The sequence below is a fragment of the Mus caroli genome, unplaced genomic scaffold (genome assembly GCF_978045245.1).
Source record: "Mus caroli unplaced genomic scaffold, Mus_caroli_1 scaffold_3, whole genome shotgun sequence".
Lineage (NCBI taxonomy): Eukaryota > Metazoa > Chordata > Mammalia > Rodentia > Muridae > Mus > Mus caroli.
The window spans coordinates 142,772,358-142,798,090 of NW_028227258.1; the positions used below are offsets into that span (position 1 = coordinate 142,772,358).

At 41.8% G+C, this 25,733-nt stretch overlaps 2 protein-coding genes across 6 annotated transcripts in view; one reads left to right on the plus strand and one right to left on the minus strand.

The window, feature by feature from the left end:
- Positions 1-10,391, plus strand: part of Pde7a (phosphodiesterase 7A) — a 93,754-nt gene extending 83,363 nt beyond the window's left edge. For 2 of the 3 annotated variants that reach the window (XM_021157519.2, XM_021157521.3), the window contains exons 8-13: positions 2,503-2,634; positions 3,116-3,207; positions 5,189-5,333; positions 5,950-6,046; positions 6,537-6,617; positions 8,582-10,391. In XM_021157519.2, the coding sequence (XP_021013178.1) occupies positions 2,503-2,634; positions 3,116-3,207; positions 5,189-5,333; positions 5,950-6,046; positions 6,537-6,617; positions 8,582-8,787 (753 nt within the window). In that variant the 3' untranslated portion in view covers positions 8,788-10,391. The remainder of the gene's footprint in view (positions 1-2,502; positions 2,635-3,115; positions 3,208-5,188; positions 5,334-5,949; positions 6,047-6,536; positions 6,618-8,581) is intronic. The other variant, XM_021157520.3, reaches the window with a different exon arrangement.
- A 6,379-nt stretch (positions 10,392-16,770) lies between these two features.
- Positions 16,771-25,733, minus strand: part of Mtfr1 (mitochondrial fission regulator 1) — a 35,487-nt gene continuing 26,524 nt past the window's right edge. For all 3 annotated transcript variants that reach the window (XM_021158652.3, XM_021158653.3, XM_021158651.2), the window contains exons 5-8: positions 20,750-20,982; positions 19,010-19,253; positions 18,134-18,293; positions 16,771-17,293 (exon numbers count right to left, since the gene is read on the minus strand). In XM_021158652.3, the coding sequence (XP_021014311.1) occupies positions 17,225-17,293; positions 18,134-18,293; positions 19,010-19,253; positions 20,750-20,982 (706 nt within the window). In that variant the 3' untranslated portion in view covers positions 16,771-17,224. The remainder of the gene's footprint in view (positions 17,294-18,133; positions 18,294-19,009; positions 19,254-20,749; positions 20,983-25,733) is intronic.

A 25,733-nucleotide genomic window follows, 5' to 3' on the forward strand; every position in this document is an offset into this window, starting at 1 on the left:
CCTTGCTCTCCAGGTGGCTTGTGGTTAGTATTTTAGCACAGATCCATTAGGAGATGAAAGGAGATTTGAAGAGAGAGTCCACTGTGTGAAAGTGCTTTCCTCACAAGTATGAGGATGAGTTTGAGTCCCTAGAACCTACCTAAGAGTTGGATATGCAGCATCTGTGTCCTACAGTGTCTGTAGCTGCTGCACTCCTTCAGAGATGGCAGGCAGGAGAGTCCCTCGAGCCTGACGTGGCAGCTGTCCTGGCATGTGCTCTGGGAAAAGCAGTATAGACTTGTGTCTCAAATGAAGTTAGGTGAGAGAAGTTGTCCCCAGACTTCCACAGCCATAGCCATTACACACCACATTCACACACAAGAATGTGCGTGTGCATTGTACACACACTAAATAAGTCTTAATACCACTGAATTGCTTATACTTGTTATAAAGTCCTCCTTCTACTAAAAGTTTTAAGAAGAAATGTTAGATTGTTAATCAGTTTTCTGCTTTAAGTATGTGACTTGCTTTTATATTTTCCCCACAGACGTCATGACTAGTACTGTGCATTCATGTGCGGGTGGCGTGGGATGTGACCATGCCACAGTTGGAGTATAGAGGTGAAAGGGCACTGTTTAGGAACCAGTGTTTCCTTCTGCAGATTTCTAGGGATAAGACTCAGTTGTCAGGCTTGAGACAAGCGCTCTTACCCACTGGGCTATCTTCAACCGCCCCACAGGATTTTTAAAAATCCACTTGCTTCTATTTTTGTTTCATTTTTTGACCTGAGGTATAAAGTTATGTGTAGCCATGTATTAATTTTGCACATATTAATCACATTAATTTTCTATTCAGAAACTTGTCTGTTAACTTGTCTGTTATTTAGCGTTATATTCTTGTCACAAGAATATAATAAGTAGGACATTCATTTGGTGGAATTTGGTCTTTAAAGAGAGCATGAAGTTTGTAGAGGAAATGAGAAATGGGCTGGGGAGGCAGTAAGGGAGTAGTCAGGTGAATGTGATCAACACACTCTATACAGGCATGGCCTTCTCAAAGGGTTAACCAAAAGACTATACTCAATATCTAGTCAAAAAGTCTGATTTTTAAAAAACATTTTACATATTCTGAAGAGGAATTCATTTTCTTCACTTTTTTATTAAGCTCTTTCACATCCTAATTTGTATAATGCAGAAAGAAACCATATATCTTCTGTCCCCTAAGATGCCTTACAGAGCTTTCAAGATGCTCAGTGGATAAAGTGCTGAGTCACGGACCAGCCTTCAGCCAGCAGGAGAAAGCCAACTTCTGCAGGTCTTCCTCTGGCCTTCATCCCCATATCATGACCTGCGTCCTGTCCCCCTCATAATGAATAAAAATGTTAAGGACACTTTGTAGCTTCCTAGATATAAGCATCCAGACTTGTGACTGAGCTCAACTTTTAACAAGTGAGGTAGAAAAGATTTATTCTGGCATGGAAAGGAAATCGCCAAATTCTGATCTGAATTTGTTCATTATCTCATTGACATTTTTGTTGTGCTCTCATCTCCTTCTATGTTAGCATTATCAGTGATTTATGCTCATCAGTTTTTACTGTTAGGTTATTTTACGGGGCTGTAGAAGGAACTAATTATCATAAAGTAACCCTAAATAAAGACAGGCAGATGAGTGCAGCTCTGGCAGGAATGTAAAGGGCTGTAGACACTGATGAGGCCTTAGCCAGGGTGAAAGGGCAGAACAAGGAGATGGGAGAATGTTGGTCCCTGGAGTTGGGCCTTACAGAATGTGTCAGTTTTCCAGGAGGGGAGCCTCGTGATAGCTGGTAATAGACTGAAGGTGGCCATTTTTATTGCTGAAACCTATAGTCAGCTAATAAACTTTGATAATGGTTATTTTCTTAAGTTTGGTGACACTAAGAGTAAAGTTACGGGGCTGGTGAGATGGCTCAGTGGGTAAGAGCACCCGACTGCTCTTCCGAAGGTCCAGAGTTCAAATCCCAGCAACCACATGGTGGCTCACAACCACCCACAACGAGATCTGGCACCCTCTTCTGGAGAGTCTGAAGACAGCTACAGTGTACTTACATGTAATAAATAAATAAATCTTAAAAAAAAAAAAAAAAAGAGTAAAGTTACATTGCTGCTATTAATGAAATTCCCTTTCTGGCATGAATGCATTGTGAAAACGGTCCTGAATGTGGCCATCTATTGGTAGAATGAAAATACTCAGCCCCGTATATCAGTTTAGAGTCCTTGTTTCTGAGACTGTTTCTTACCTTAGCTGTTTTTAGTTGATGAAAGTGAAGCCCTGTCCCTCAGGTGGCAGCACCGTGCATCAGAACACAGCCTGCACTGCACTGTCCCAGCGAAGCACCACAAGGCTTCTGCTTCATGACCTAGCAGTTGTCCCGCTGAGAAATTAACAGGCAGAGCAGGAGAGCCGCTGTCCCCGCTGGCTCCTGTGGTGGAGAGCGAGCGTATCTCAGGTACGTGCGTGACTAACTCTTCTTCTGTTCCACTTCAGCTTGCCAGTTCTGTCACGCCTTGGGATGTCTTGCTGAGTTTAATTGCAGCCGCCACTCACGACCTGGATCACCCAGGTGTTAATCAGCCGTTTCTTATTAAAACCAACCATTACCTAGCAACTTTATACAAGGTCAGTGCCGATTCATTGGACATTAATTTGGTTTGCTTTGTTGTTGTTTGTTTTTTAGTATATGCTTAAAATCTCAGCACTAAGGAGAAAGACGAGGATCCCGTGAGCTCACTAGCTGACCTGCCTCGTCTAATCCATGAGGCTCAAGCCAGTGAGAGAGAGACCCTCTCAAAAACACAGTGTGGATGACTCCTGAGGAACGAATCCAAGGTTGACCTTTGGCCTCTACACACATGCATGGGTGCACGTTGCTCACTCCACAAATGCACTCACCCACCCACAAATAAACAGACGCACAAATAAATTAACAATACTTTAATGGTCTGTATTCTACACTACTTAATATTGCCTTTGAGGAGATGAAAGTAGCCAAAGTAAATTTCCAACGAATGTTAATGCTTTAACCAAGTTAATATTACTGACAAATGGCTCTTCGTGTGCAGAAATGACTGTTAGGTAACAGAGAAACCCTTTCTTATAGAATACCTCAGTCCTGGAGAATCACCACTGGAGATCTGCAGTGGGCTTGCTAAGAGAATCTGGTTTGTTCTCACACTTGCCACTGGAAAGCAGGTAAGGGGGATTAAAACAAATGCATTGCCTATGGGAATACAGTTACTAATTAAGCTAAAAATATGTTATTCAGCTGCTCCATAGCTTCCAGTTTCATTAAACTAAATGTATCTTTTTAAAAATTATCAAGATTAGCTGGGCATGGTGGCGCACACCTTTAATCTTAGTACTTGGGAGGCAGAGGCAGGCGGATTTCTGAGTTCGAGGCCAGCCTGGTCTACAGAGTGAGTTCCAGGACAGCCAGGGTTACACAGAGAAACCCTGTCTCAAAAAACAAAACAAACAAACAAACAAAATTATCAAAATTGTGGTGCTGGAGAAAGGGCTCAGCAGTTTATAATTTTTGCTGTTCTTGGAGAAGATCTGGGTTCAGTTCCCAGCTCCCACATGATAGCTCACATGGCACACATACATAAATGTGAGCCAAACATACATACACTGGAAATCCAAAGAAAGTTATATCCAAATTCTTAAGCCTGCTACGTAGTTGTCGCTTGTACATTGGCTATTTATTTTTATGAAAGATGCCCCTTTTTGAGTACTGTAAAAGTCACTTCACACATAGTGGCCCAGTGGCTGTACGTACCTTTTCTAATAAAGGTTTCAGGTGCGTACCTGAAAGATTACACAGGAAGTGACAGTACTTAACAAGATATATTCAAACCACAACATATGCAAAGCCAGTAAAACAAGGATAATAAGGCCCTGTGCCCTCATGTACGCTTTGGAGCTGTCTTGAAGGATAATGAATAAAACAACAGAAAATAGCATAGAAAATAATTTAAGGAGGCCATTTTGGTGGCATAAGAAGAAACACTAAAGTTAAATAAGTCCAATATGATGGTGTTGGCAAAACATCTCAAACCTTGCCGGCATGGTCTTTTAAACTTTGTGTTAAATATTCAGTATTGTGTTTGTTTGAACCTGTTTGGTTTTTTCTGAATGTTAAATGTGTGTGTGTGTGCTCAGCACAGGTGTGCTCTGGCACACACGCGCAGGTCTGAGGATTGCCTTCAGCAGTCCTTTGTCTGCTTCCTCTGGGGTCCCAAGGATGACCTCAGGTCATCAGGCTCAGGAGGCAAGGACTCCTGTGAGCCATCTCAATGGCCTTATTGAAGGCTCTCTGTCATCAGTAATACAAAGATAATCTTATTGTGACTCTGTTGAGGTATTTTTTTTTAATCTCATATGAGGCCATTTTTAAAAAGATGCAGTATATGTGCTGTCTGTAGTAACATGTGACATTTTTCCTCCAGATAATTTGAATATTCTTACACAGATAACTGACTCGATTATTTTAGGTGCATGTGTATTTTGCTTATATGTCTATCCATGCACCACATCCATGATGGGTAGCACAGAGCCAGGAGAGAGTGAGGAACTCTCTGAAAATGGAATTACTTTATGGGTAGACTGCCAGGAGGGAGTTGGGAACCAACCTCTAGAAAAAGAGCCTGTACCATTAATTGCTGAACCCATCTCTGGCCCCTTGATCAAACTGCTGAGTAGAATTTTATTAAGATGCTTATTTCATTAAACATTAAGCATCTTTCTCAGATGTCTCACTAGACAATTGTATTTTCTCTGCCTGAATCCTTTTTTAGGTCCTAGGCACCAAAAAATACAAAGTTGTTTGTTATACATACAAGAATATCTCAGAAAATTCTTAAGAATTTTCTCAAATAGCATAATGGTATTAGGTTGGTTGTTCCCTCCTTTTAAGCAAATAATTTGACTTTGGCTGACAGCATAAAGACACTTCCTTTGGCATCTTTGCATTGTAGTATTTCCCTGAAAACTCTTAGTTTTACTTTAGTTATTTTAATATTTTTAAATGCACTCTTCATAATACTTTCTTATATATCAAGTTCAAAGCAACTTTCAGAGTATCTTAGGGTTTTGTAAAGCTTTCTGAATACTTAAGCTTAAGAGAGAAAATAAATTGAAAGTACTAAATGTCTCATTATTTCTGTAATTCCAGGCAAGAGATGGAGGCTCAGATAGGTGCTTTGATATTAGCCACGGATATCAGTCGCCAGAACGAGTACCTGTCATTGTTTAGATCTCACTTGGATAAAGGTGACTTACACCTTGACGATGGCAGACATAGGCATTTGGTTCTACAGGTAAAGTTCTGCACTTGCAGAGATTGTTTCCAGGTAAATCATGTGACAGGCAGAGCAAGGATGAAATAGAGCAGATATTTTTTTCAGGGTAAGTTGGGAGGAAAGAAGTTCCTCAGACAGCATGTTCCCTTCCAGAGCACACAGGACAGGCATCTGGCTTTGCGACTTTTCCTACTCAGGGTTTCTGAGAAGGCCGTCAGTCAACAGTGACTACTCTGATGAGTTTCCTCATGAAAAGAGGGGCAAGGAGTAGATGGTGTCTCTGGATTTGTTTGTATTTTCTGACTGATCCGTCATTGTGTCTCCTTGGGATTGTCAAGGGTAACTCTACAGGGTTAGCTCCCTGTCAGCCTTCTGCACAGATAGTTGGTAGATCAGTAGCAGCATGAAGTTAATGTCACAGTGGTTTTTCTTGCACAGTATTTTCCTCTTCTTTGCTGGCTTTTAATTTTATTTGGTTCTGGATGCCATGCACACTAAACACATGTCCTCCCCAGCTACATGTCCAGGGGCTCCTTTCTCTCTTCAGTGCTCTTCCCCATTGCTGGAGTCTATTTAAACGTGGTACAATGAGATCTTTTCTTCCTTAACACCCTTTTAATATTTTGTTTGCTAGATGGCCTTGAAATGTGCTGATATTTGTAACCCATGTCGGAACTGGGAGTTAAGCAAGCAGTGGAGTGAAAAAGTAACGGAGGAATTCTTCCACCAAGGCAGGTTATAGACACATGTGGATAAATTCAGACCCGGCCATGTATAAGAGCCTCACAGTACATGCATTAAATTTTAACAATATTCATACTTCATGTATGTATAACCAGTAACACACGAAACGTGATTTGAAACTTGAGTGACCTTGGGTATTCATGATGGCACAGAAAGTAGGCTGGAAACTTCTCTGCAGAAAGATTGCTCTGAAACTACCCCATCACTTCACCTGTGTAGAGGGCAGGATCATAGGAGCATGTGAAGCATGTCTGAAAGAACTGACAGAATTAGTCTTGGGAGGAACACCTAGCAAAAACTGTTGTGTTTGGTCCAATTTAGCAAGCTTTCTATGTGTCACTAAGTTAACATTTAATCCTTTCATGAGGATTCTGTAATGCTCCTCCAGTAAATTCATAGATAACAGCAAAGGTATTCATTATAGATTTAACCAGCAGATGTGTTGCATCTTAACAGTTCTCTTTCTTAAATTTACAGGAGATATAGAAAAAAAGTACCATTTGGGTGTGAGTCCACTTTGTGATCGTCAGACTGAGTCTATTGCCAACATCCAGATTGGTAACTATGCACATTTAGTTGCATCTGGTTAAAAAAAAAAAAATCACTCATTTTGATTTTCTTAAGACTAGACTTGAAAATTATTCAAAACAAAAGTATCAAATTATGTTCACTGTAATTTGTAGGACAGTTGAGGACATCTTAACCATAACCATTGTCACAATATGTACCCTTTCTTTGCTCTGCCAGCCCCTCCTGTCTGCTTCAGGGACTTTTCTTGAAGGCTCAAATGTGACTTCCAAAATCCACCTTCCACTGTCTGAAAGCAGTCAGTCCCCACTGCCAGGTTTCCAGAGCTCTTAACATTCACACAAGCTTTATTTGCTTTTGGCTACGCTGTCCCAAGGCCAATAACCACTGTACCTATGTATGAATGGTGGGAAGCACATTGGAACTGTTGAGGGAGTTGACCATGTACTGGGAAGCACAGGGACATAGTCTGTGACTAGTACAGAAGCTTGCAGAGAACACGGGAAGGACTGCCTAAGGCTGAGTGTATCATATTGGGCTTTGAAAGCAGAGAAAGATGTCAGGGTGAAGCTCTAGAGTTTGGGCTGAATATATTTTGGGGACCTGGGATTGGGAAGGGCCTTACAATTTATGCTGAACATCGTGAAGGTTGTTGATAAATATCATGATGGTCAAGTTTCTAAAAGTTCAGGACTAGCATAGTCATAATGCAGTTAGGAGGGGATACAACAGCAACACTGACACCTTTGCTGTGCTTACAAAGAACAGTAGGGACTGATGTGACTGCAGTCAGACAGAGATGTAGAAAATGGGCAGAGGCTGTATGGTGCTGCGCCTGTGGGAATCAGTACTGACGCCTGTGGCAAAGCAGGATAGTTGTTTTTCTGTTGGGGAGTTAACAAGACAATAGAAACGCTGTTTCGATTCTCAAGGAGAGCTACTCAAGTTCAAAGATTAAGTGAACTAACTGTAGGCAAAGGGAGAGAAAGCTAGGTGAGTGGGTGGGACGTGCAGCTCCCTTAAATGCCTTGTAGCCTGAGGAAATTACTCTAGTTTAAAGAAAGAACTTTGAAGTGATTTTTGAAAATGTTGTAGTTTGTGCTGGAGAGATGGCTCAGTGGTTAAGAACTTGCTGCTCTTTTGAGGTTTGTTAGCAGCACCCACTTCACTTTGCTGCTACATAACTCCAGCCCTTAGGGCTATGACCTCCTCTTGTAGCCTCTGCCCGAGAACACTCAAATATATATAAAATACACGTAAATAAAAATATGTGTTTTTTTTTAAGTTGTGATTTTAGTCGAGCATGACAATAAATGCCTAAAATCTCACCAGTTTTGGAGGAGAGAAGATCTGAAGTTCAAGGTCATCCTTAGGGACCAAGAGGGACATGTGAGACTCTCTCAAAGAAGAAAATGAGGGGTGGTGAGATGGCTCACTCGGTAAATGTACCCTGCCATCAAGCCTGACCCTGGGGACCCAAATGGTGGAGAGAGCAAGTGCCCACAAGCTGTCCTCTGACCCCTACATCTTCTCAGACAGTCTCACTTTAGTAGGGAAAATATTAAACTATTTTTTTATTATTTTAATATTATTTCTTAGAAATTTTGACATTGTACATTCTGAGTTAAATAAGTCATGCCAGGTGTAATATTCCATCCCTGAGGAAGTGGAGCCAAAACCAGTGACCCCTCTTGGCCAGCAGTTGTCTCCCTGAGAGTTTCCCTGGATTGTGTTCTAGTGCCCATAGAGTTGATATGGACATCACATGTGTTAGCTTAAGTAAGATGTGCTTGTTCAGCTGAGAGAAATAGATTAGACCAGAGCGCCACTGAATACTTCAAAAATCCCGATTTGTAAATCACATGTACACACAGACCTTTTAAAAGCTAATATGTTGGCTTACACTTGAGTGGAACTGAAGAACATTAAAACTCTAGATGTTTTAAAGATTAATTCAAGACATATTTTAACAGCCTTTTCCTCTGTCTCTCAAGGTTTTATGACTTACCTAGTGGAGCCTTTATTTACAGAGTGGGCCAGGTTTTCAGACACACGGCTGTCACAGACGATGCTGGGACATGTGGGGCTGAATAAAGCCAGCTGGAAGGGACTGCAGAGACAACAGCCCAGCAGCGAGGATGCCAGTGCTGCATTGGAGTTGAACTCACAGTCACTAACTCAGGAAAATCGGTTATCATAACCCTGAACCAGTGGGACGACTCCCTCCTGCAACATTGTGCAAATGTGAAATGGTCTTGAGTGGAAGAACTGGTTCTGACTGCTGAGGTTTCCAAGGGAATGATGCCAGCATTATTTATCAAGATGTCTTCTGTTAGATCATACGAGCCCATGTTTTAATGGTAAGACATGAATATACAGCAATATGCATCTTGCTTTTGTATGTAACCTTAAGTATGTAAAGCTCAGCAGAACCAGAAATGGTTGTTAACAAAGGAAGATGTTTTAGGTGTGCCATGTGCTTTCAGAGTGTGTATCCTTCAAGCCCTGAAACTTGAACTCAACCTCAGCAGCAATCCTGATGCAACCAGTCCAATACAATAGCGCATCTGTCCCTTCCACTACATTCTCTCTGAGAAAACAGAAATGTGAAGTGCCCAGCCTCTGCTGCCTCTGGCAAGAATCAATCAAATGTTTACAAATCAAATCTGAAATATTGGTTCTAAATTGCCTCGGAGCATCATTGTGAAGGAACCACTGACCGTTCTCAGCTGAGCTGGAGACTGCAGCTCTTCGCAGCGTTTGCCTTTTCTTCTTCGGATGTCAATATCATCAGCGCCTCCCACTTGCTGTTCTGTTCTGCGCACTGGAGACTGAGCATTTATTTACCAGACACCACACGAAGCTTTTCACTCCAGCGCTGTTTGGCAATGCAGATTCCTTTTTTAACTGTTAGTTTTTAATGTGGGGTGGGCGGGAAGGAACACCACTGTCCTAGCTGTGTTCTGACTCTGCAGTGAAGACACTGCATGTTGTTTTCACTACTGTACACTTGACCTACACATGCAAGCAAAAGGTGGAATGTTTAACATACCATAATCAGCTCAGGGGATTTGCCAATCTGAAATAAAGTGGGATAGGGAAGTGTGTCCTTCAAATCAAGGGTACTAAAGTCCCTTTCGCTGCAGTGTGTGAGAGGTATGTTGTGTATGGCTGTATGGATGTGTGTTTGCGTGCATGTTTGTGCATGTATGGCTGTGCATGTTCTGTCCATCCATGTGGGAAAGGATTAGAAATGTAAGTTTTTATTTATTGTTCTAGAATGTGACATAGTGAGCAGCCACACGTGGGGGAGGGGAAGGTAGGTGAAGCTGTAAGATTGCTCCAGATGCCTTAAACTATGCACAAAGCTAAGTGACCAAACTTCTCATTTTGATTTGAAAAGTGCATTGTTTTCTTGTCCCCCTCCCCCACTTTGATGAAACATTACCCTTTGGCGGACCTTTTGATGTGAGTAGATGTTTTCTAGGATAAAATTTAAGGACTAATTTTAGACTTAAAACATTCCACTTTTGTAATTTGTTTTCAGTGGTCTTATGTAGAGCAAGCACAACTGTAATCTAGTTTCAGAGAAACGGTGCTTTCTTTTAGTTACCTTGTATTTCCCTTGTTACTGTTAAAGACTGTTTATTATGTTTACAGTTTGTTGCAACAGCCATCTTCTTGGGAGAAAACTTGAGTGTAAAGCCATTTGTAAAGGCTTTGGCACACTCATTTAAACATGTGCCTGTTGCTGTTACCTTCCGATTTCATGAATAAAAACTGGTCTTTTCTCTTTTTTTTTAATCTTTGCACTTTACCTTTACCACTCAATCCTTTGGAAGTCACATGCTGAATTCTTAGGTGACCAGTTAGCTGCTGCCTCTCCCATTCAGTTATGGGTATTTTGAAGTCTAAGTTGTATGCAGACTTTGTCTTCTGGGAGTATATGAGCCTCACTCTGCACCGTATGCGTGTGGCTCTGGTTCAGTTTGGTCAGTCTTGTATAGGATTTGTTGGAAATTGCCTAAGAAATCACACCCTTGAAAGGGATAAAAATAGCAGGTGTGTTTGTATTCCTGGCCTTTTACAGCAGTAAGTAATAGCCACTTAATTCTTTCTTTGAGACAGGGTCTTCTTAGGCTTAGATAGCCTGATAACAATGTAGACAGACTGGCCTCAACTCAGATAGCTCCCTGCTTCTGGGTCCTAGTATTTAAGGTGTATGCCACCATCCACAGTGCCAATAGAGTGGCCTTACTACCCTCCCAGACCTAACTCATTAGAACGGATACCGTTCATATTTTAAGATCAGACATATTTGCTCCTACTTCCTAGAAGAAAGTACAAGTGTTGGTGAACCCACTTGAATGATTTCCCAGTTTTCTAGAAAAGCTGAAACTTTAGTAATTCTAATATATCCAAAATATTTTCTTTTAGTATAATTAAAGTGGGTTGTTAAGTCTCTGAAATCTAGTGTGTTTTAAACTTACAGTACATCTCAATTTATACTAGCCTCATTTCAAGTGGTCACCCACTCCCACATTCGGCTCTCCTATTAGCATGGGTACAGGACAATAGTCATTACCCTAAGACAGCCACTGGCCCCTCCTAAAGTGACTGCGGATCTGACCGTCCGGGCTCTGATGAAGTCTCCTGCAAGCTAACATTACCTTAAACAAGTTCACACAGTATCTGATAACTGCAAAGAAAAGTCTTGGTATTTTAATTTGCAATGAGAAACATAACTACCAATCTTTCTCCCTTTAGGTAAATCTTCAGAAGCCAAGTTAGGATCAGCTGGTTTACTCAGCAAGCATTCTGAGCAAGGGACACAAGTTTCTAAAGCATCCATCTCCCTGAGGAGATAGCTGCTACTATCATAGCTGTGAACTGGGTACCTCCTCCCCTGGATGCTAGAGATTCTCTGCCGCTAGCGGCTTCTATACATCGGCTTGATTGGCAGCTCCACTGTTTAATAACAGGAAGGTTTAGCTTTCCTGTCTCCGCGTCTCCAAGTGTTACCTTGGTGGTGCTCGCAAACGTTTGTTTCTGCAGCTGTGGGAATTACCTGTCTCAACCTATTTTCCTTGATCAGTTGGGTTTTCTACAAGAATTTAAGGAACCCCATTTAGGTCACTTTTTAAAAAGCAAATTCAGAGTAGCACAAAATTCATGGTATTTCAAGATATATTGGACATTTCAAAGAATTTTTGAGTATGTAGCAGCCATTTGGGAATCTGGGCCCACTGCTGAAGGGGAGCTGGGGTAGGTTAGGGAGTCTCTGCTCTAGAGGTAAGAAAAAATTTTAACAAGTCCTGTCCTAACATGGTCATCAACACTGTACTCTAAACATATTAGTTTGTAATGAATCTGTATTAAAAGAAAAATGCAAAAATTACATTTTTTTGTCCTTTGCAAACTTGGAGAAAATATCCTGTATCTGAGATATAGGTTAGAGGTGCTACTAATCCCTTCCCAGCTCTGAAAGTGAATGCCTTTTCTACATCTATTTATTTATTTTGTGTTTTGGTTTTTGGTTTTTCAAGACAGGGTTTCTCTGTATGTCCCTGGCTGTCCCGGAACTCTGTAGACCAGGCTGGCCTTGAACTCAGAAATCCACTGCCTCTGCCTCCCGAGTGCTGGGATAAAAGGTGTGTGCCACCACTGCCGGCCTCAAGCTTATGTCTTAAGGTCAGTAACTTAAATGTGCAAACTAGTTGCCACACCTCTGCCATGTTTTTGAAACATAACTTTGAAATTGCACTCATTGTGTTCTAAAAACCTGCATTGCATCGAGAGGACCCCCCAAGGGTCTTCAGGAGAGATAGCCACCACTGAGGAGCAACATGGGGGTGAACTGACAGGAACATAAAAGGTCTCTTCCGTTCTTCAGTGTGCAGGGTAGAGGGCAGATGAAAATTGGGCCATCAGTAAACAAATTACTGTGGAGTTCTATGTCCCCTTTATCACATTATTGCTAAGACATTTATTTACTGGCAGTGGTTCAGTAATGTAATGCTGAAGTTGTATAGTAAATGTATGCAGAACATGGAACTAGGTGTTCAATTTTTAGAAAGCATTAAAAGTTATAAGCCAGGGTCTCTGTTCAAATTGTCTTGGTAAAAGAAAAATGTGTACAAAGTGCTTATAATTAGTTTTCAGAGCTGACTAGGAGGGGTAATGCTGGGATATTGTTTGAGAGACTAGCTTAATAAGGAAACTTATACCATTTGTGTCTTTTGATGCCTAAGTCACTTAGCATTCAAATTTAATATACAGTTTCAAGTATTGAAAATGAAACTTTGAGTAAAATACTAACTTTATCAATTACATTTTAAACTTTATGTCTAAGTTTTGTAAGTTATCCTGGAATCCATCTTTAGAACCTGGTAGGATGGACAGGGAAAGACAAACACTGTTCTTTTCCATATTTAGCTTCTTATTGGCTGTTGACTTAAAATTGAAACCGGTTGACTTAGTCATTTGTGGCTTTCACTTGATTCAGTAGTATCTGTTAAAAAAAAAGCTATCTTTTCCTTGTCTTTAAGAGTGGGTGTGTGTGCGTGTGTAGCAAATTTGAAGTATTCGTTCTTTGGACATGTCTTGTAAAAAATTTCAGGAAACTGTAATAGTATCAAAGTTTTTTATCTTATCTAAAATTTATAAAATATATAAAGTTTGAAGGAAATATCAAAGTCTACCTGTCAGCTTCCTTTAGGTGCTGCAGCACGAGACTCAGTGTCTGACAAGGTGCCAGGTTGGTGGGGTTCCTTCCCAGTTTACAGACATGCTAATTTCTAGTTATCCTCATGTGACCAATAGAAGAAAAAGCCAATTTTCTTACTAATCCTATCATGGGATCTCCATCATTGGACATAATCACTACCCAAAGGATCTACTCCTCTAATGAGTTAGGGCCTTACACAAGCACGCATTTTTTAAGTGCTGAAAGTTCCTGGGTGTAGGGATATAGCTCAGCGGTAGAGCTCTTGTCTGCCATAAAAAAAAGTCCCTGGGTTCTATCACACAAAGTCGAAGATTAACAGAAAACTGGGTTCTCCATTTAAGAATCATTTTAAGAATAGGAAGGGGTTAAGTTTTCGAAGGTACACAGGTAACTGGGGCTCAATACACAGGATTCAGCTTCATACTGGAGGCCAGGTTTACAAAGCTGAACTTCAGAAAGCATGAAGTGGAGTTCAGCCATTCTGTGAGCTTCCCCTTGCTTGTTTCTTGTTTCCTTTCCTCTACCTCACAGTTTCTCCTTGGGAAGCAGGAGTGTGGTTTTTTTTCAAGCATTGTGTCTACACATGGCAGACATGGTTTTAAAGCCTTCACCAAGGTACCAAATCTTTTGAGTGGCTTTCTGACCTCTAAAATATTTACCAAATAAAGACAAATGGATAGTAAGAGCTAACTGAATGGCTGCTGTGAGCATTCTTTGGTAATTCATTTCATCATGACACCCTTCCCTTACAGTGCTAGGTGTCGATTCCTGGAAGGAGTAACATGATCCTTGTTGTGTTCTGAACGTATCAGTTAGGCTGTGTTGCCAATAGCAGTATTTCAGGATGTCTTCCCAACTGTTCTTGCTCCTTTTTCCCCCACCCTTAAGATACTGCTTTTCTGATACATAAAGTTCCCTGAGATGTGAATCTTTCACTCTAACAAAAAAGCATCTGGTTAAACAGGGAAATCATTGGAAAACAAGGACAGAAATAGTAGCTAAAAGCTTTCTGATGAAAAGTAGCCTTTGTCCTTAAATTGTGGCTTTTCATCACCAAGTAATCAGAATCTACTTGGCGTTACTTGGGTCGCCTTACCCTTTGCCCCAAGAACATTAAAACTATGCCTGCGCTATGCCCTGACTGTAAAGGGCCATTGAAAAGGACTTTTGTAAGACAGATTTTGAGAACTTCAGCTAGAGAAACAGCTTTTGGTCCTGCCTGAAGTGAACAGCGACATGCTGGGTCCTTCCTTACTAGGCTTTTCTATTTGTTGTACCGCTGAGAGAGTGAAGTGCTGGCCTACTTACAGGATTTCCAGGAAAAAGGCTCAAGAGAGGAAATGGAGAAAACAGGAAAAAAACAGAGCCATGAAGCCCTAGTAATGGATAAAGGTGCATGACAAATCCCATAATCACCTTTCAGCGTTTTTGGCCTTGTGGCTAAGTGTAGAAATGCTGGAATAGCCTTACGTGAACTACTAAAAGTTTAAGCCTTGTTTTTGAGACCGATCTCAATGGCCCTAGAATAAACTCACTTGCCCAAGATCATGTGTGGCTCCAAGTCTAATGCTCTGACTCACATTCTCTATCTCTGAAAGTGTCACTACAACACTGTTCCGCTCACAGCTCTATGTTGTATAGGCGGTCTCCTGGGTCCAAACCAGTCTAAGAGGAAAAGGGAGTGACAGAGAACACAGCCCTTTAAGGAATGTATCTCTGCTTTAAAATGCATTACAAGGAGGCTGGAGGAGAGGTAGCTCAGTGGTTAAGAGCACTGACTGCTCTTCCACAGGTCCTGAGTTCAATTCCCAGCAACCACATGGTGGTTCACAACCATCCTTAATGGAATCCAATGCCCTCTTCTGGTGAAACAGCTAGCTACAGTATACTTATATATATATAAAATACTCATATATATAAAATAAATTTTAAAAAGTGCACTACGGGCTGGTGAAATGGCTTAGTGGTTAAGAGCACTGACTGCTCTTCCAAAGGTCCTGAGTTCAAATCCCAGCAACCACATGGTGGCTCACAACCATCCGTAATGAGATCTGACGCCCTCTTCTGGTGAGTCTGAAATCAGCTACAGTGTACTTACATATAATAAATTAATTAAAAAAAAACTCATAAAAAAATTGCACTACAAGCTATCCTACAGCAACATATCAGCACAAAGAATTTAGCTACAAAGGAAAGACAGGGAGATAAATATACAAATAGATAATAGTATTGTTAAAAGAAAATTCAACAGCTTACTTTATTTTAAAATATTAACTTTTATATAGTAGACTGCTAGCCAAATTCAATACTGATATAAATATAAACTCTTAGGTCAAAATATGTGGTCACACAAATTTTCTGAATTTCATAAAAGACAGTTTTCAAACCATATAAAATATTTAGAAACAATATACAGCAAAAACATACCACAATTTAAACTAAATATGCTATGAAAAATAGCCCAATGTTTGTTATGATTTAGAACACCTATTTTCAATAACTTAAAATATTATCTACACTTCCCATCTCTAAATTCTGGGAAGAACCACTAGTCTAGATTTAAATAATCCAAATATTTACTCATGGTAAGAGATTCTGACATTAAAGAGTCTTATCAGAAACACAAAAATCATGGAAAACTACTAAGTACTTTAGATAAGTCCTTCCAAGCCCTAGATAACTTTCTAATAACACCGAAGGTTTATCTGCATAATATAATTCATTGGCTGACCAATAATAAATAGCTTAAAGGGAATTTATTCACCTATTCAGTAATGTTTCATTATAAAGGATATTTTGACCAGTATATTAAAATTATAAATTCAATTACGCTGACATTTCTAGAAGTATTGTGCTGGCTAGTTTGTCAGCTTGACACAGCTAGAGTCATTAAAAAGGAAGTGAACCTCAATTGAGAGAATGCCTCCATAAGATCTGGCTGCAAGGCCTTCTCTTAATTAGTGATTGATGGGGAAGGTCGCCAACCCTGGGTTGGTGGTCCTGGGTTCTGTAAGAAAGCAGGCTGAGCAAAGCCATAGGAAGCAAGCCAGTAAAAGCAGCACCCTCCATGGCCTCTGCATCAGCTCCTGGCTCCAGGATCCTGCCCTGCTTAGTTCCTGCCCTCACTGCTTGTGATGAAGAACTGCTATATGGCACTGTGAGTGAAATAAACCATTTCCTCCCCCAAGGTGCTTTTGGCCATGGTGTTTCATCACAGTGATGGTAACCTCAACTAAGACAATTGCTAACTTAGCAACAAATCATCTTTATAGGGCCACATTAAACTGATGGGAAAGATGATACATTCTGGCTTCTATTTAAGGAATGATTTAATTCAGTAGTTTGATTTGTTACTACGTGAGAAGTACATTTGCTTCCCAGTATTGTGGTATTGAGGTGTAAACAGCCTTCCTGGTCCTCACTTCCCTCTAACAGAAAGCAACACACACTCAGCAGTAAACATCTTCTGCTGTTTATGTAAACTCAGCTCCAGAAAACAGAAAGTGAGAACATACTCAAGTCCTGTCCGAGGCGTTCCCAGCTCCAATAGTGTGCTATAACAACAGTGTACCAGCCCTCCATCGCTGACTAGTGAACTCTCAGTGAAGAGGAAGGTAACAGTGAGCTCTCGGATGCCATTCCTGGTGGAATGTGTGCATATAAACCTTTGGCACAGACTTTAGTGTTAAGAACTGGAAATGCACACAGTACGTGTGTGTTCAGGAGAGCTGCAGAGCTGAGCGTCTCAGAAGCCAGACCTCCTCCTGGTGCTTTCACTGCTTCTTACTCCTCTAATTAGGCTCAGAAGGAAGGAGACCAATGAACACTACCGTCAGGAATTTACTAAATACTGGTGATTTCTCCTAGACAAACTCAGGTGAACCAGGAGTCTTTCTGAATTCATTGTCCATTAGGAGTCGGGAACATTTTCAATTAAAGCCTTCATTTTCCCTGTAGACTTCAATATATGCGGGCCAAACTGGAAAAGAAAAAACCCAAAGCATGGAATAAGTCAGCAAGTATCTCCATGCAAACAACAGGCAGAAAGGAGTTAGTATTCGTGTGGTCTACTCAGTCTCTGAGTGATGCAGCACATACCTCACAAGCCTATGTCCGATCTCACTGGGAAAACTCACCAGGCACCCCTAGGACTAGGAAAATGATCCTGTCTAATTTTGAGTAAATCTTTTAAAATCTGAATACAAACACTAATACTTTATCATAATGAAAATTTTTATTAGATTGAGTTTCACTTCATTATGCCTAATAATAAAACCCTGCAGGGAGCCGGGCGTGGTGGCGCACGCCTTTAATCCCAGCACTTGGGAGGCAGAGGCAGGTGGATTTCTGAGTTCGAGGCCAGCCTGGTCTACAGAGTGAGTTCCAGGACAGCCAGGGCTATACAGAGAAACCCTGTCTCAAAAAACCTAAAAAAAAAAAAAAAAAAAACCCTGCAGGGAAAATTTAACATTGGAAAGTGAGACCCAGGATTAAACTCTGCTTTTTTTCACTTAGGTTTCTCTGTAAGTTTTGGATTTCCAAACAAACATGTCATCCTTGCTGGTCACAATGGCACAACTACTTTAATCCCAGCATCAGAGGTGGAGGTAGCAAGATCAGGATTTAAGCCAACCCTGCTACACACCAAGTTTAAATCCAGTCTGGATTTCCTAAGTCCCAGTTTCAAACGAAAGATCAATGATCCTTACCCGCCCAGCTAGCTACAATCTCCATATTGGTACAGAATCCAGCAGCATCCAGCAGGAGACACAAGTCGATGGCTTAGATATGGATCTCCACCTAACATGCTACTACTCACCAGGACTGGCTCCGAGGTGGCCTCTGACTCTGGCTTTGGAATTCCTCTTTCAGTTTCTCCTTGGCTATTGTGTCGATATGCAAACTTCTTTTTCAGAGCCTCAGCTATGAAGGCAGCATGGTCAGTATCCGCTGGCCTGGGTTTTACATCTTTCTCTGACCTTTGAGAAAGGAGTAGAAACCAAGGGGACTGGTCAATATGTGGATGTCCTTCAGAGGTTCTCTGTGGACAACAAACGGTGACTATGCCACTGCTAGTAGTAGGAGGGAGACTTGGACTTTAGAGCTCAACATGAGAGTGCAGAGTCAGATAAAGAGCCACTTAGGACAAGTCAGGGCTGCATCTTCCGGAAGTACCCAATAATTCCAGGAGAGGGGGCATGCATCCTCATGAGATAGCTCAACAAGCGAGGGTGCCAGGCACCAAGACGGATGACCTCAGTTCAATCCCCAGGACTCACTGAAGGCAAGGATTCAATCACAAGTCATCATCTGACCTCCCCACACATACTGAACCTTTTCTTAAAAGAGGTAACCTTTTTAAGAAATGAGTTGGGCATTGGTGGTCCATGCCTTGAATCCCAGCACTCTGGAAGCAGAGGCAGGTGGATCTCTGACTGTGAGGCAAGCCTGGTCTACAGAGTGAGTTTCCAGGACAGGCAGGGGCTATACAGAAAAAAACTGGGGGGAAAAAAAACAAACAAACAAATGAGTCCACACAAGAGGATGACACTTGGTGGAACTGAGGAGCCATTCCCTGCCCTTGGCTATTCTGTGTAGAGGAGCTCTTAGAGCTGCAGACATTTCTTGAAGGGAAAATGGTTCAGCACTCATGTTATAAACCTGAGACTCCTAGTATTTGACGTGGGAGCCTCACCTCTTGACTGACCGTAGCTTCACACTGTTCATGTCTTTAAGGATCTCAAGCATATTTGGCATGTCAGGCTTCTTTGGGTGGCCCGTAGCCAAAGTCTTTCCAGCACTGAGTCTCTGCTCTCTTCTTTCTTTAATCAGATCAAGAGCAGACGTACTTTGGTGGAGCACCAACGGAGGGGGAGGGGGTGGGGGGGGAGGAGGTGGTGGTGGTGCTACAGTAACAGATGTGGAAGAATCTAAGCAACCTACAAAAGAAGCAAACAAGTTAATCTTTCTGGTAAGAGGCAAGAAAACATCTCTTTCTAAAGGCAAAACTATGTGACAGGCTTCTGTATCCCTAAAAGCAATATCCTTAAAAAGAATCTAGAAGGAAAATGCAATTCAATTACTAAGAAAGGTCTGATTCTGAACCCAAACTCATCCCATGGAAAAGTCCCATGCAAATGAATCAGATGTCTTAAGGTTTAGACACACCTGTTTGTGGAGAGCAGAAATATAAAGCAGTCTATACTCATACACATCTGTCCTCAATACATACTACTAGGCAGTTCAGCACTGTCACAGTATCACAAACACTTGATCATACCAGCTGTTTATATGCCTATAATCCCTGCACTTGGGAGAACAAAGCAGGAGGATCACCAAATTCAAGGCCAACCTGATCTGCATAAGGAATTTCAGGTCACTCAGATAAAGAGAAAAACCTTGTCCCACAAAACAGTATCACACTTAATTTTCAAAGAAAAAAGTAAGTGTTAAAGAAATAAAAGCCCTAATATTTACCCTTTTTGCCTAATCAAAGTTGGCTGTCTCTACTGCAGAACTATACAAATGAGAGCTTGGGTTTGAAATCATAACGTCACAAGAGTTTTCCTGGGAGTACTCAGACCATAAGACAACGAAACAAACTGCAAAGTTATCTCCTATTTATGGTAGTTTCCCTAGTCTACCAGCAGAGGGAAGTAAAGAAAACAGTTCCAAGTTAATAGACAACAAGCCAGAACTTGCTATGCAAAGCACATGTCTATGCAAATCACTGAGATCACCCCTCCCCTTCTAGTGCCCAGTGCCCAAAGCACCATAAGCAACATGATTCAGACACTGGGCACCTAAGTGTCTCTCCAGGACCGTGAAATAACAGGAAAAAAAGCCACTACTTTCCAACAGACTACCAGGCTAGGATTTCAAGGCCATGGTTTCTTCTCCATGGGAAAAAATGTGCCACACAAATTAAACCAAGAGGATTAGATGAATTCCTGACTTTGGTTTCTACTCTACAAGAGAAAGACAAGGGTCATTAGGTACCTGCTGTTTATTTATTACTTTCTATATATAATGCCACAGGGACTTGGAAATACAAGTACCGTTATACCCAATTTGGAGCAGGAAAGGAAAGTGGAGCATCAGATGTTTACCTAGGGCCCTGCATGTGTAAATAGTACTTCTCACAAGTCCTACCCAGAAACCGTTCCTTTCACCAGACAGAAAGTCACATTACGTCCTCGTGTCTCAGAGGAATGGTTATCAGGTGGGGGAATCTAAACTTCCCATAAAGCAGCCATTCACAACAGCCCACTTCAAATGCAGGCATTTCAGAGTTTGCCAAGCAGATTTTTTTTCCCTACTCTTCTCAAATTAAAGTCACACAGACATCATCAGGCTTTGTGCTGTCTTAGCCAAGACTGGAGAAGACATAGCTTGCACTGTCCAGTCACAACAAGCCACTTCAGGGGCCACATACCTGCACTTGGACTCTGTTGCTCCTGCAGGATCACAATCTTGGCAATCTGAGCTCTAAGGGCAGCAAGCTCATTCTCAAGTGCAGAGATCTTCTGCAAGGCCTCCTCACTGGCCAGCGGCATCTTTGGAGAAGGCTTGTCTTGAGACAAGTTTGGTAAGGAAGTGTGCCTGCTTGGGGGCTTCTCAAAGCAAGGAGGGTCATCCTCATGAGGAGGCTTGGAACTGACTTCTGCCCTGCAAGGAAAGCATAAAGGTGGCCATCACAGGCTGTGAAGGAGACCTGAATAGACAGACACCTACACACTGCTCATCAGAGTATCATACAAGTCAGTATTCCCCAGCTATGTGCCAGCACTGCCCCACTCCTTTCCTGTCTACAGAGCCTGTTGCTCCTCCACCACTGTCAAGAGGAAAGGCTGCCGATTGGTTTGATTTTGTTTTGGTTTTGTCTTCACCTAAAAAATTTCATCTTCCAAATGGCAATCTAATCATAACCACCGGGAAGCTCAAACCAAGGGCTCAATGTATGAGCCCTTCTGTAGGGTCCTGGCTTTGCCTTCTAGTACCAGCAATTCCTGTATTTGACTAAGCACATCAAACAAGAAATATGGGAACCATATAATCCAACCACATCCCAGAAGCTGAAAGGAAAGGGGAATCGTTAATGTCATTTCTCTCAAACCCACACTGTCAAAGTCTGAACAGTGGAAACACTGCTCCCTGAAGTCTGACATGCCAGTCGCTGGGAACACTTCAAAATGGAAGAATTCTTCATGAGTACAGGAAGTAATCATAATTCCTAGTATGAAGATCACTAACTCAAAGTAGCCTGGACTACACAGTATGCTGGACGCTAACCTAAGCTACTTTAAAAAGCAGAAACAACTGCACTGTGCCTGGAATAAGGACTTTAGTTTCCAGTTTCTTTTGCAGCTTAGGGAACATGTGGCTGACCAGGTTAATAAAGCTTCAGACCTATTAGTCAGCAGCTGAAGCCAGTTAAGCCTCAGCCTTCTGTGTGCTGAGTGATGCCTGTGCAGTGCACTGTGGTATTTCAGTGAAAGCAGGTAAAGTGGCAGCACACAGTGAGGACACTCAGGCTGGGTATCAATTCCAGCTACACTTACAAGTTTCTGAGAAAACAAAGAATTGGCAAGAAAAGTGGACATCCACATTTTAATCATTGTCCTCATAGCTTCTCTGTCACATGCAATCAGACTTTTTTGTTTCTGTTTTTGAGGAATGGCTTCACTCACTCTGCAGCTCTGGCAGAACTCTCTAGGCAGTACCTAGGTTTCTACCCACAACCCAAGTTCTGGGATTGCATGCAGAGCAACCACACTGTTCCACCCAAGCAAATGTTATTAATCACAGTATCAATTAAGCCCTGTAACAACTCAACTTTCACTTAACTTGACACTGCTGTTTACTTTGCTTGAGAGCTGTATAAATGACTTGGCTTTTGACTAGGGAACTGAATCTAGGTGTTTTGTTCAAACCTCTTTATACTTTAAGTTGTTAGAATGTTCGCAAGTTGCCTTTTCACCTGTAAGACTGGGAATGGAAAAACTTCAATAATAAATGTTGTGGGTTGCTCTGATGCTGTTTGTATTCTGATATTAATTCTGCTTCCTCAAGAGAGGTTGCCCCCAAGGAACAGTCAAACACAGGTATTCCAGTGATCTCATATCAAGTCCCCATTCTAACTAGTCAAGAAAGCTAGAGCCTGTGATTGGGCAGTGGAAGGGAAAGGTGGGACGAGAGGTTTTTGGGGAGTGAGGGAGAAGAGGAGGAGGAGGCCATGATGGGGCAGAACCACACGTAGCAAAGGGTCCTATAGCTGGGGAATCAGTTAGTATAGTGGTAGATCTGCCCAATCTAGGCATATAGCTTATAACTATAATAACTGAATTCTGTGTTTTTTTAATATGGGCTTATTGGGGTTGGAAAAAACAGCAATAAATAAACGCCTGTTCTTCCCTAGTCCTTAGCACACCTAACATCATAATAGTACCTTTTTAAATTTGGAATGTGTGTAGGGTAGGGAAGTGTTTGGATTCCAAAGCTCCGATTACTGTTTCCTTTTTTATCCTAATACTAAGAAAGCCAGAGAAGGAAATCTGTTTAAAACGTAGAGTGAAAAATAAATTCATAAAAACTTCCAAAAGGCTAGCCATGGTAAAACCTGCCTCCATCCCAGAACTTGAAGCAATAGGGTCATGAGTACGCAGCTAGCCTGGACTATACAGAGAAAGCTTACCTGAGGGATGGGGATATAATGTAGTCCAGTCAGTTAAGTGATGGTTTGGCATGCACAAAACCCTGGCTTCAAACCAATACTCCATAAAATTGGGTGTAGTACATAATGCCTACAGCCCCAGGAGTCTGCTTGTACAGGCTGGAGGTAGGGGTAGGAGTTCAACATTGTCCTTTATTACACAGTAAGTTCAAGAGCAAATTGGTCCACATGATGTCTCAAAAAAACAGGAGGGCCGGGAGGTAATTTAGTTGGCATGCCATGTGGAGCTAAGTTTGATCCCTGGAAGCCATGTGAAAAGCTAGATATAGATGTGCATGCTTATAACTTCAGTACTGTGGAGGCAGAGAAAGGTGGGTCCCTGGGGCTCGCTCACCAGGCACCCTCACCTGATCTGCACGCCTCAATCCCAAGGAGACTTTGTCACAAAACAAGATATACTAGAAGAATACCTGAGCCTGACCTCTGGCCTCCACATGTTTGCATATGTGCATATATGTCCACAAACATGAATAAGCACTCACCACACAGCACATACATACACAAAATAAGGCTTACATTTCTATATGCCTACAGATAAGTAGCATCCTTTTCCTTTCCATTGAAATCTTAAATATAAAAACAATAAAAAGTATCTAGAACAGATGTTCAAAAAGCAGAAAACAGCTACCTGTCATATGTTTCTTTAAAAGCATTCCAGCACCCCAGCTCTGTCTGCTAGTGAGATGTATTACCACCCCACCTCTGTCTGCTAGTGAGATGTCTTACCATCCCAGCTCTGTCTGCTAGTGAGAGGTCTTACCACCCCAGCTCTGTCTGCTAGTGAGAGGTCTTACCATCCCAGCTCTGTCTGCTAGTGAGAGGTCTTACCACCCCAGCTCTGTCTGCTAGTGAGAGGTCTTACCACCCCAGCTCTGTCTGCTAGTGAGATGTCTTACCATCCCAGCTCTGTCTGCTAGTGAGAGGTCTTACCATCCCAGCTCTGTCTGCTAGTGAGAGGTCTTACCATCCCAGCTCTGTCTGCTAGTGAGAGGTCTTACCATCCCAGCTCTGTCTGCTAGTGAGATGTCTTACCACACCAGCTCTGTCTGCTAGTGAGATGTCTTACCACACCAGCTCTGTCTGCTAGTGAGAGGTCTTACCACCCCAGCTCTGTCTGCTAGTGAGAGGTCTTACCACCCCAGCTCTGTCTGCTAGTGAGATGTCTTACCATCCCAGCTCTGTCTGCTAGTGAGAGGTCTTACCATCCCAGCTCTGTCTGCTAGTGAGAGGTCTTACCATCCCAGCTCTGTCTGCTAGTGAGATGTATTACCACCCCACCTCTGTCTGCTAGTGAGATGTCTTACCACACCAGCTCTGTCTGCTAGTGAGATGTCTTACCACACCAGCTCTGTCTGCTAGTGAGAGGTCTTACCACCCCAGCTCTGTCTGCTAGTGAGATGTCTTACCATCCCAGCTCTGTCTGCTAGTGAGAGGTCTTACCATCCCAGCTCTGTCTGCTAGTGAGAGGTCTTACCATCCCAGCTCTGTCTGCTAGTGAGAGGTCTTACCATCCCAGCTCTGTCTGCTAGTGAGAGGTCTTACCACACAAGCTCTGTCTGCTAGTGAGATGTCTTACCACACCAGCTCTGTCTGCTAGTGAGATGTCTTCATGTTTTCCCTGCTTCACTTGGCTCCCAGATACTCTATGGTAGAAGAGCACAGACTCCTGGGTAAAGTACAATGTGCTGAAATTCCTAAATTTATTACTGTGCTGATTTATGTCAACTTGATGCAGCAGGAGTCATCTGAGAGGAGGGAACATAATTGATAAAATGCCTCCAGCACAGTGGTTCTAAACCTTCCAAATGCTGCGACCCTTTAATACAGTTCCTCGTGTTATAGTGACCCTCAACCATAAAATTATTTTTGTTGCTACATCATAACTGTAATTTTGTTACTGTTATGAATTGTAATATAAATCTCTGGGTTTTCCAATGGTATTAGACAGCCCCTGTTGAAAGAATCCTTCAACCTTCAAAAGGGTCTTGAGACCCTTTTGAGAACCAATATCCCAGAAGATCAAGCTATAAGCAGACAGGCATAACAGGCATTTTCTTAGTGATTGAGATTGACTAGGGCGGGCCCAGCCTATTATGGGTTGTGCTATTCCTAGGCTGGTGGTCCCAGGTTCTATAAGAAAACAAACCACACAGAATAAGCTATTAAGCAGCACCCTCCATAGACTCTGCATCAGCTCCTGCCTCCAGGTTTCTGCCCTGCTTGAGTTCCTGTCCTGACTTCCTTTGGTGATGAACAGCAATGTGAACATAACTTTCTTAGACTGACTACGTAGTAAATATTCTTTGTAAGCTTTCAAATGAATGAAAACATCTCTAATACTCATTGTTCTTTCATGTGAACCCCCCAACTCATCTTGATATAATTTTTAAGAACATTCTTCAAGTATACAAATTCTCTATGATCTGATGGAAACTATTATAATAATTATAATAATAGTGAAATAATTATAATAATAGTGAAACTATTATTTACCTAACCTATCTCTGACAGTTCTTTCTGGCCACTTATACTAGAACATAACATGAATGGCAGGGAATTCAAAAGGACTTAGGCTGAATGTTCCTGGTAACTTTACTAATGTTAGCTGATTCTGAAAAATAAATCCAAAAGAAGAGTGCTTAAAAAAAAAAAAAAAAAAAAAAAAGCAAGGCAAGCTGTCATCAAA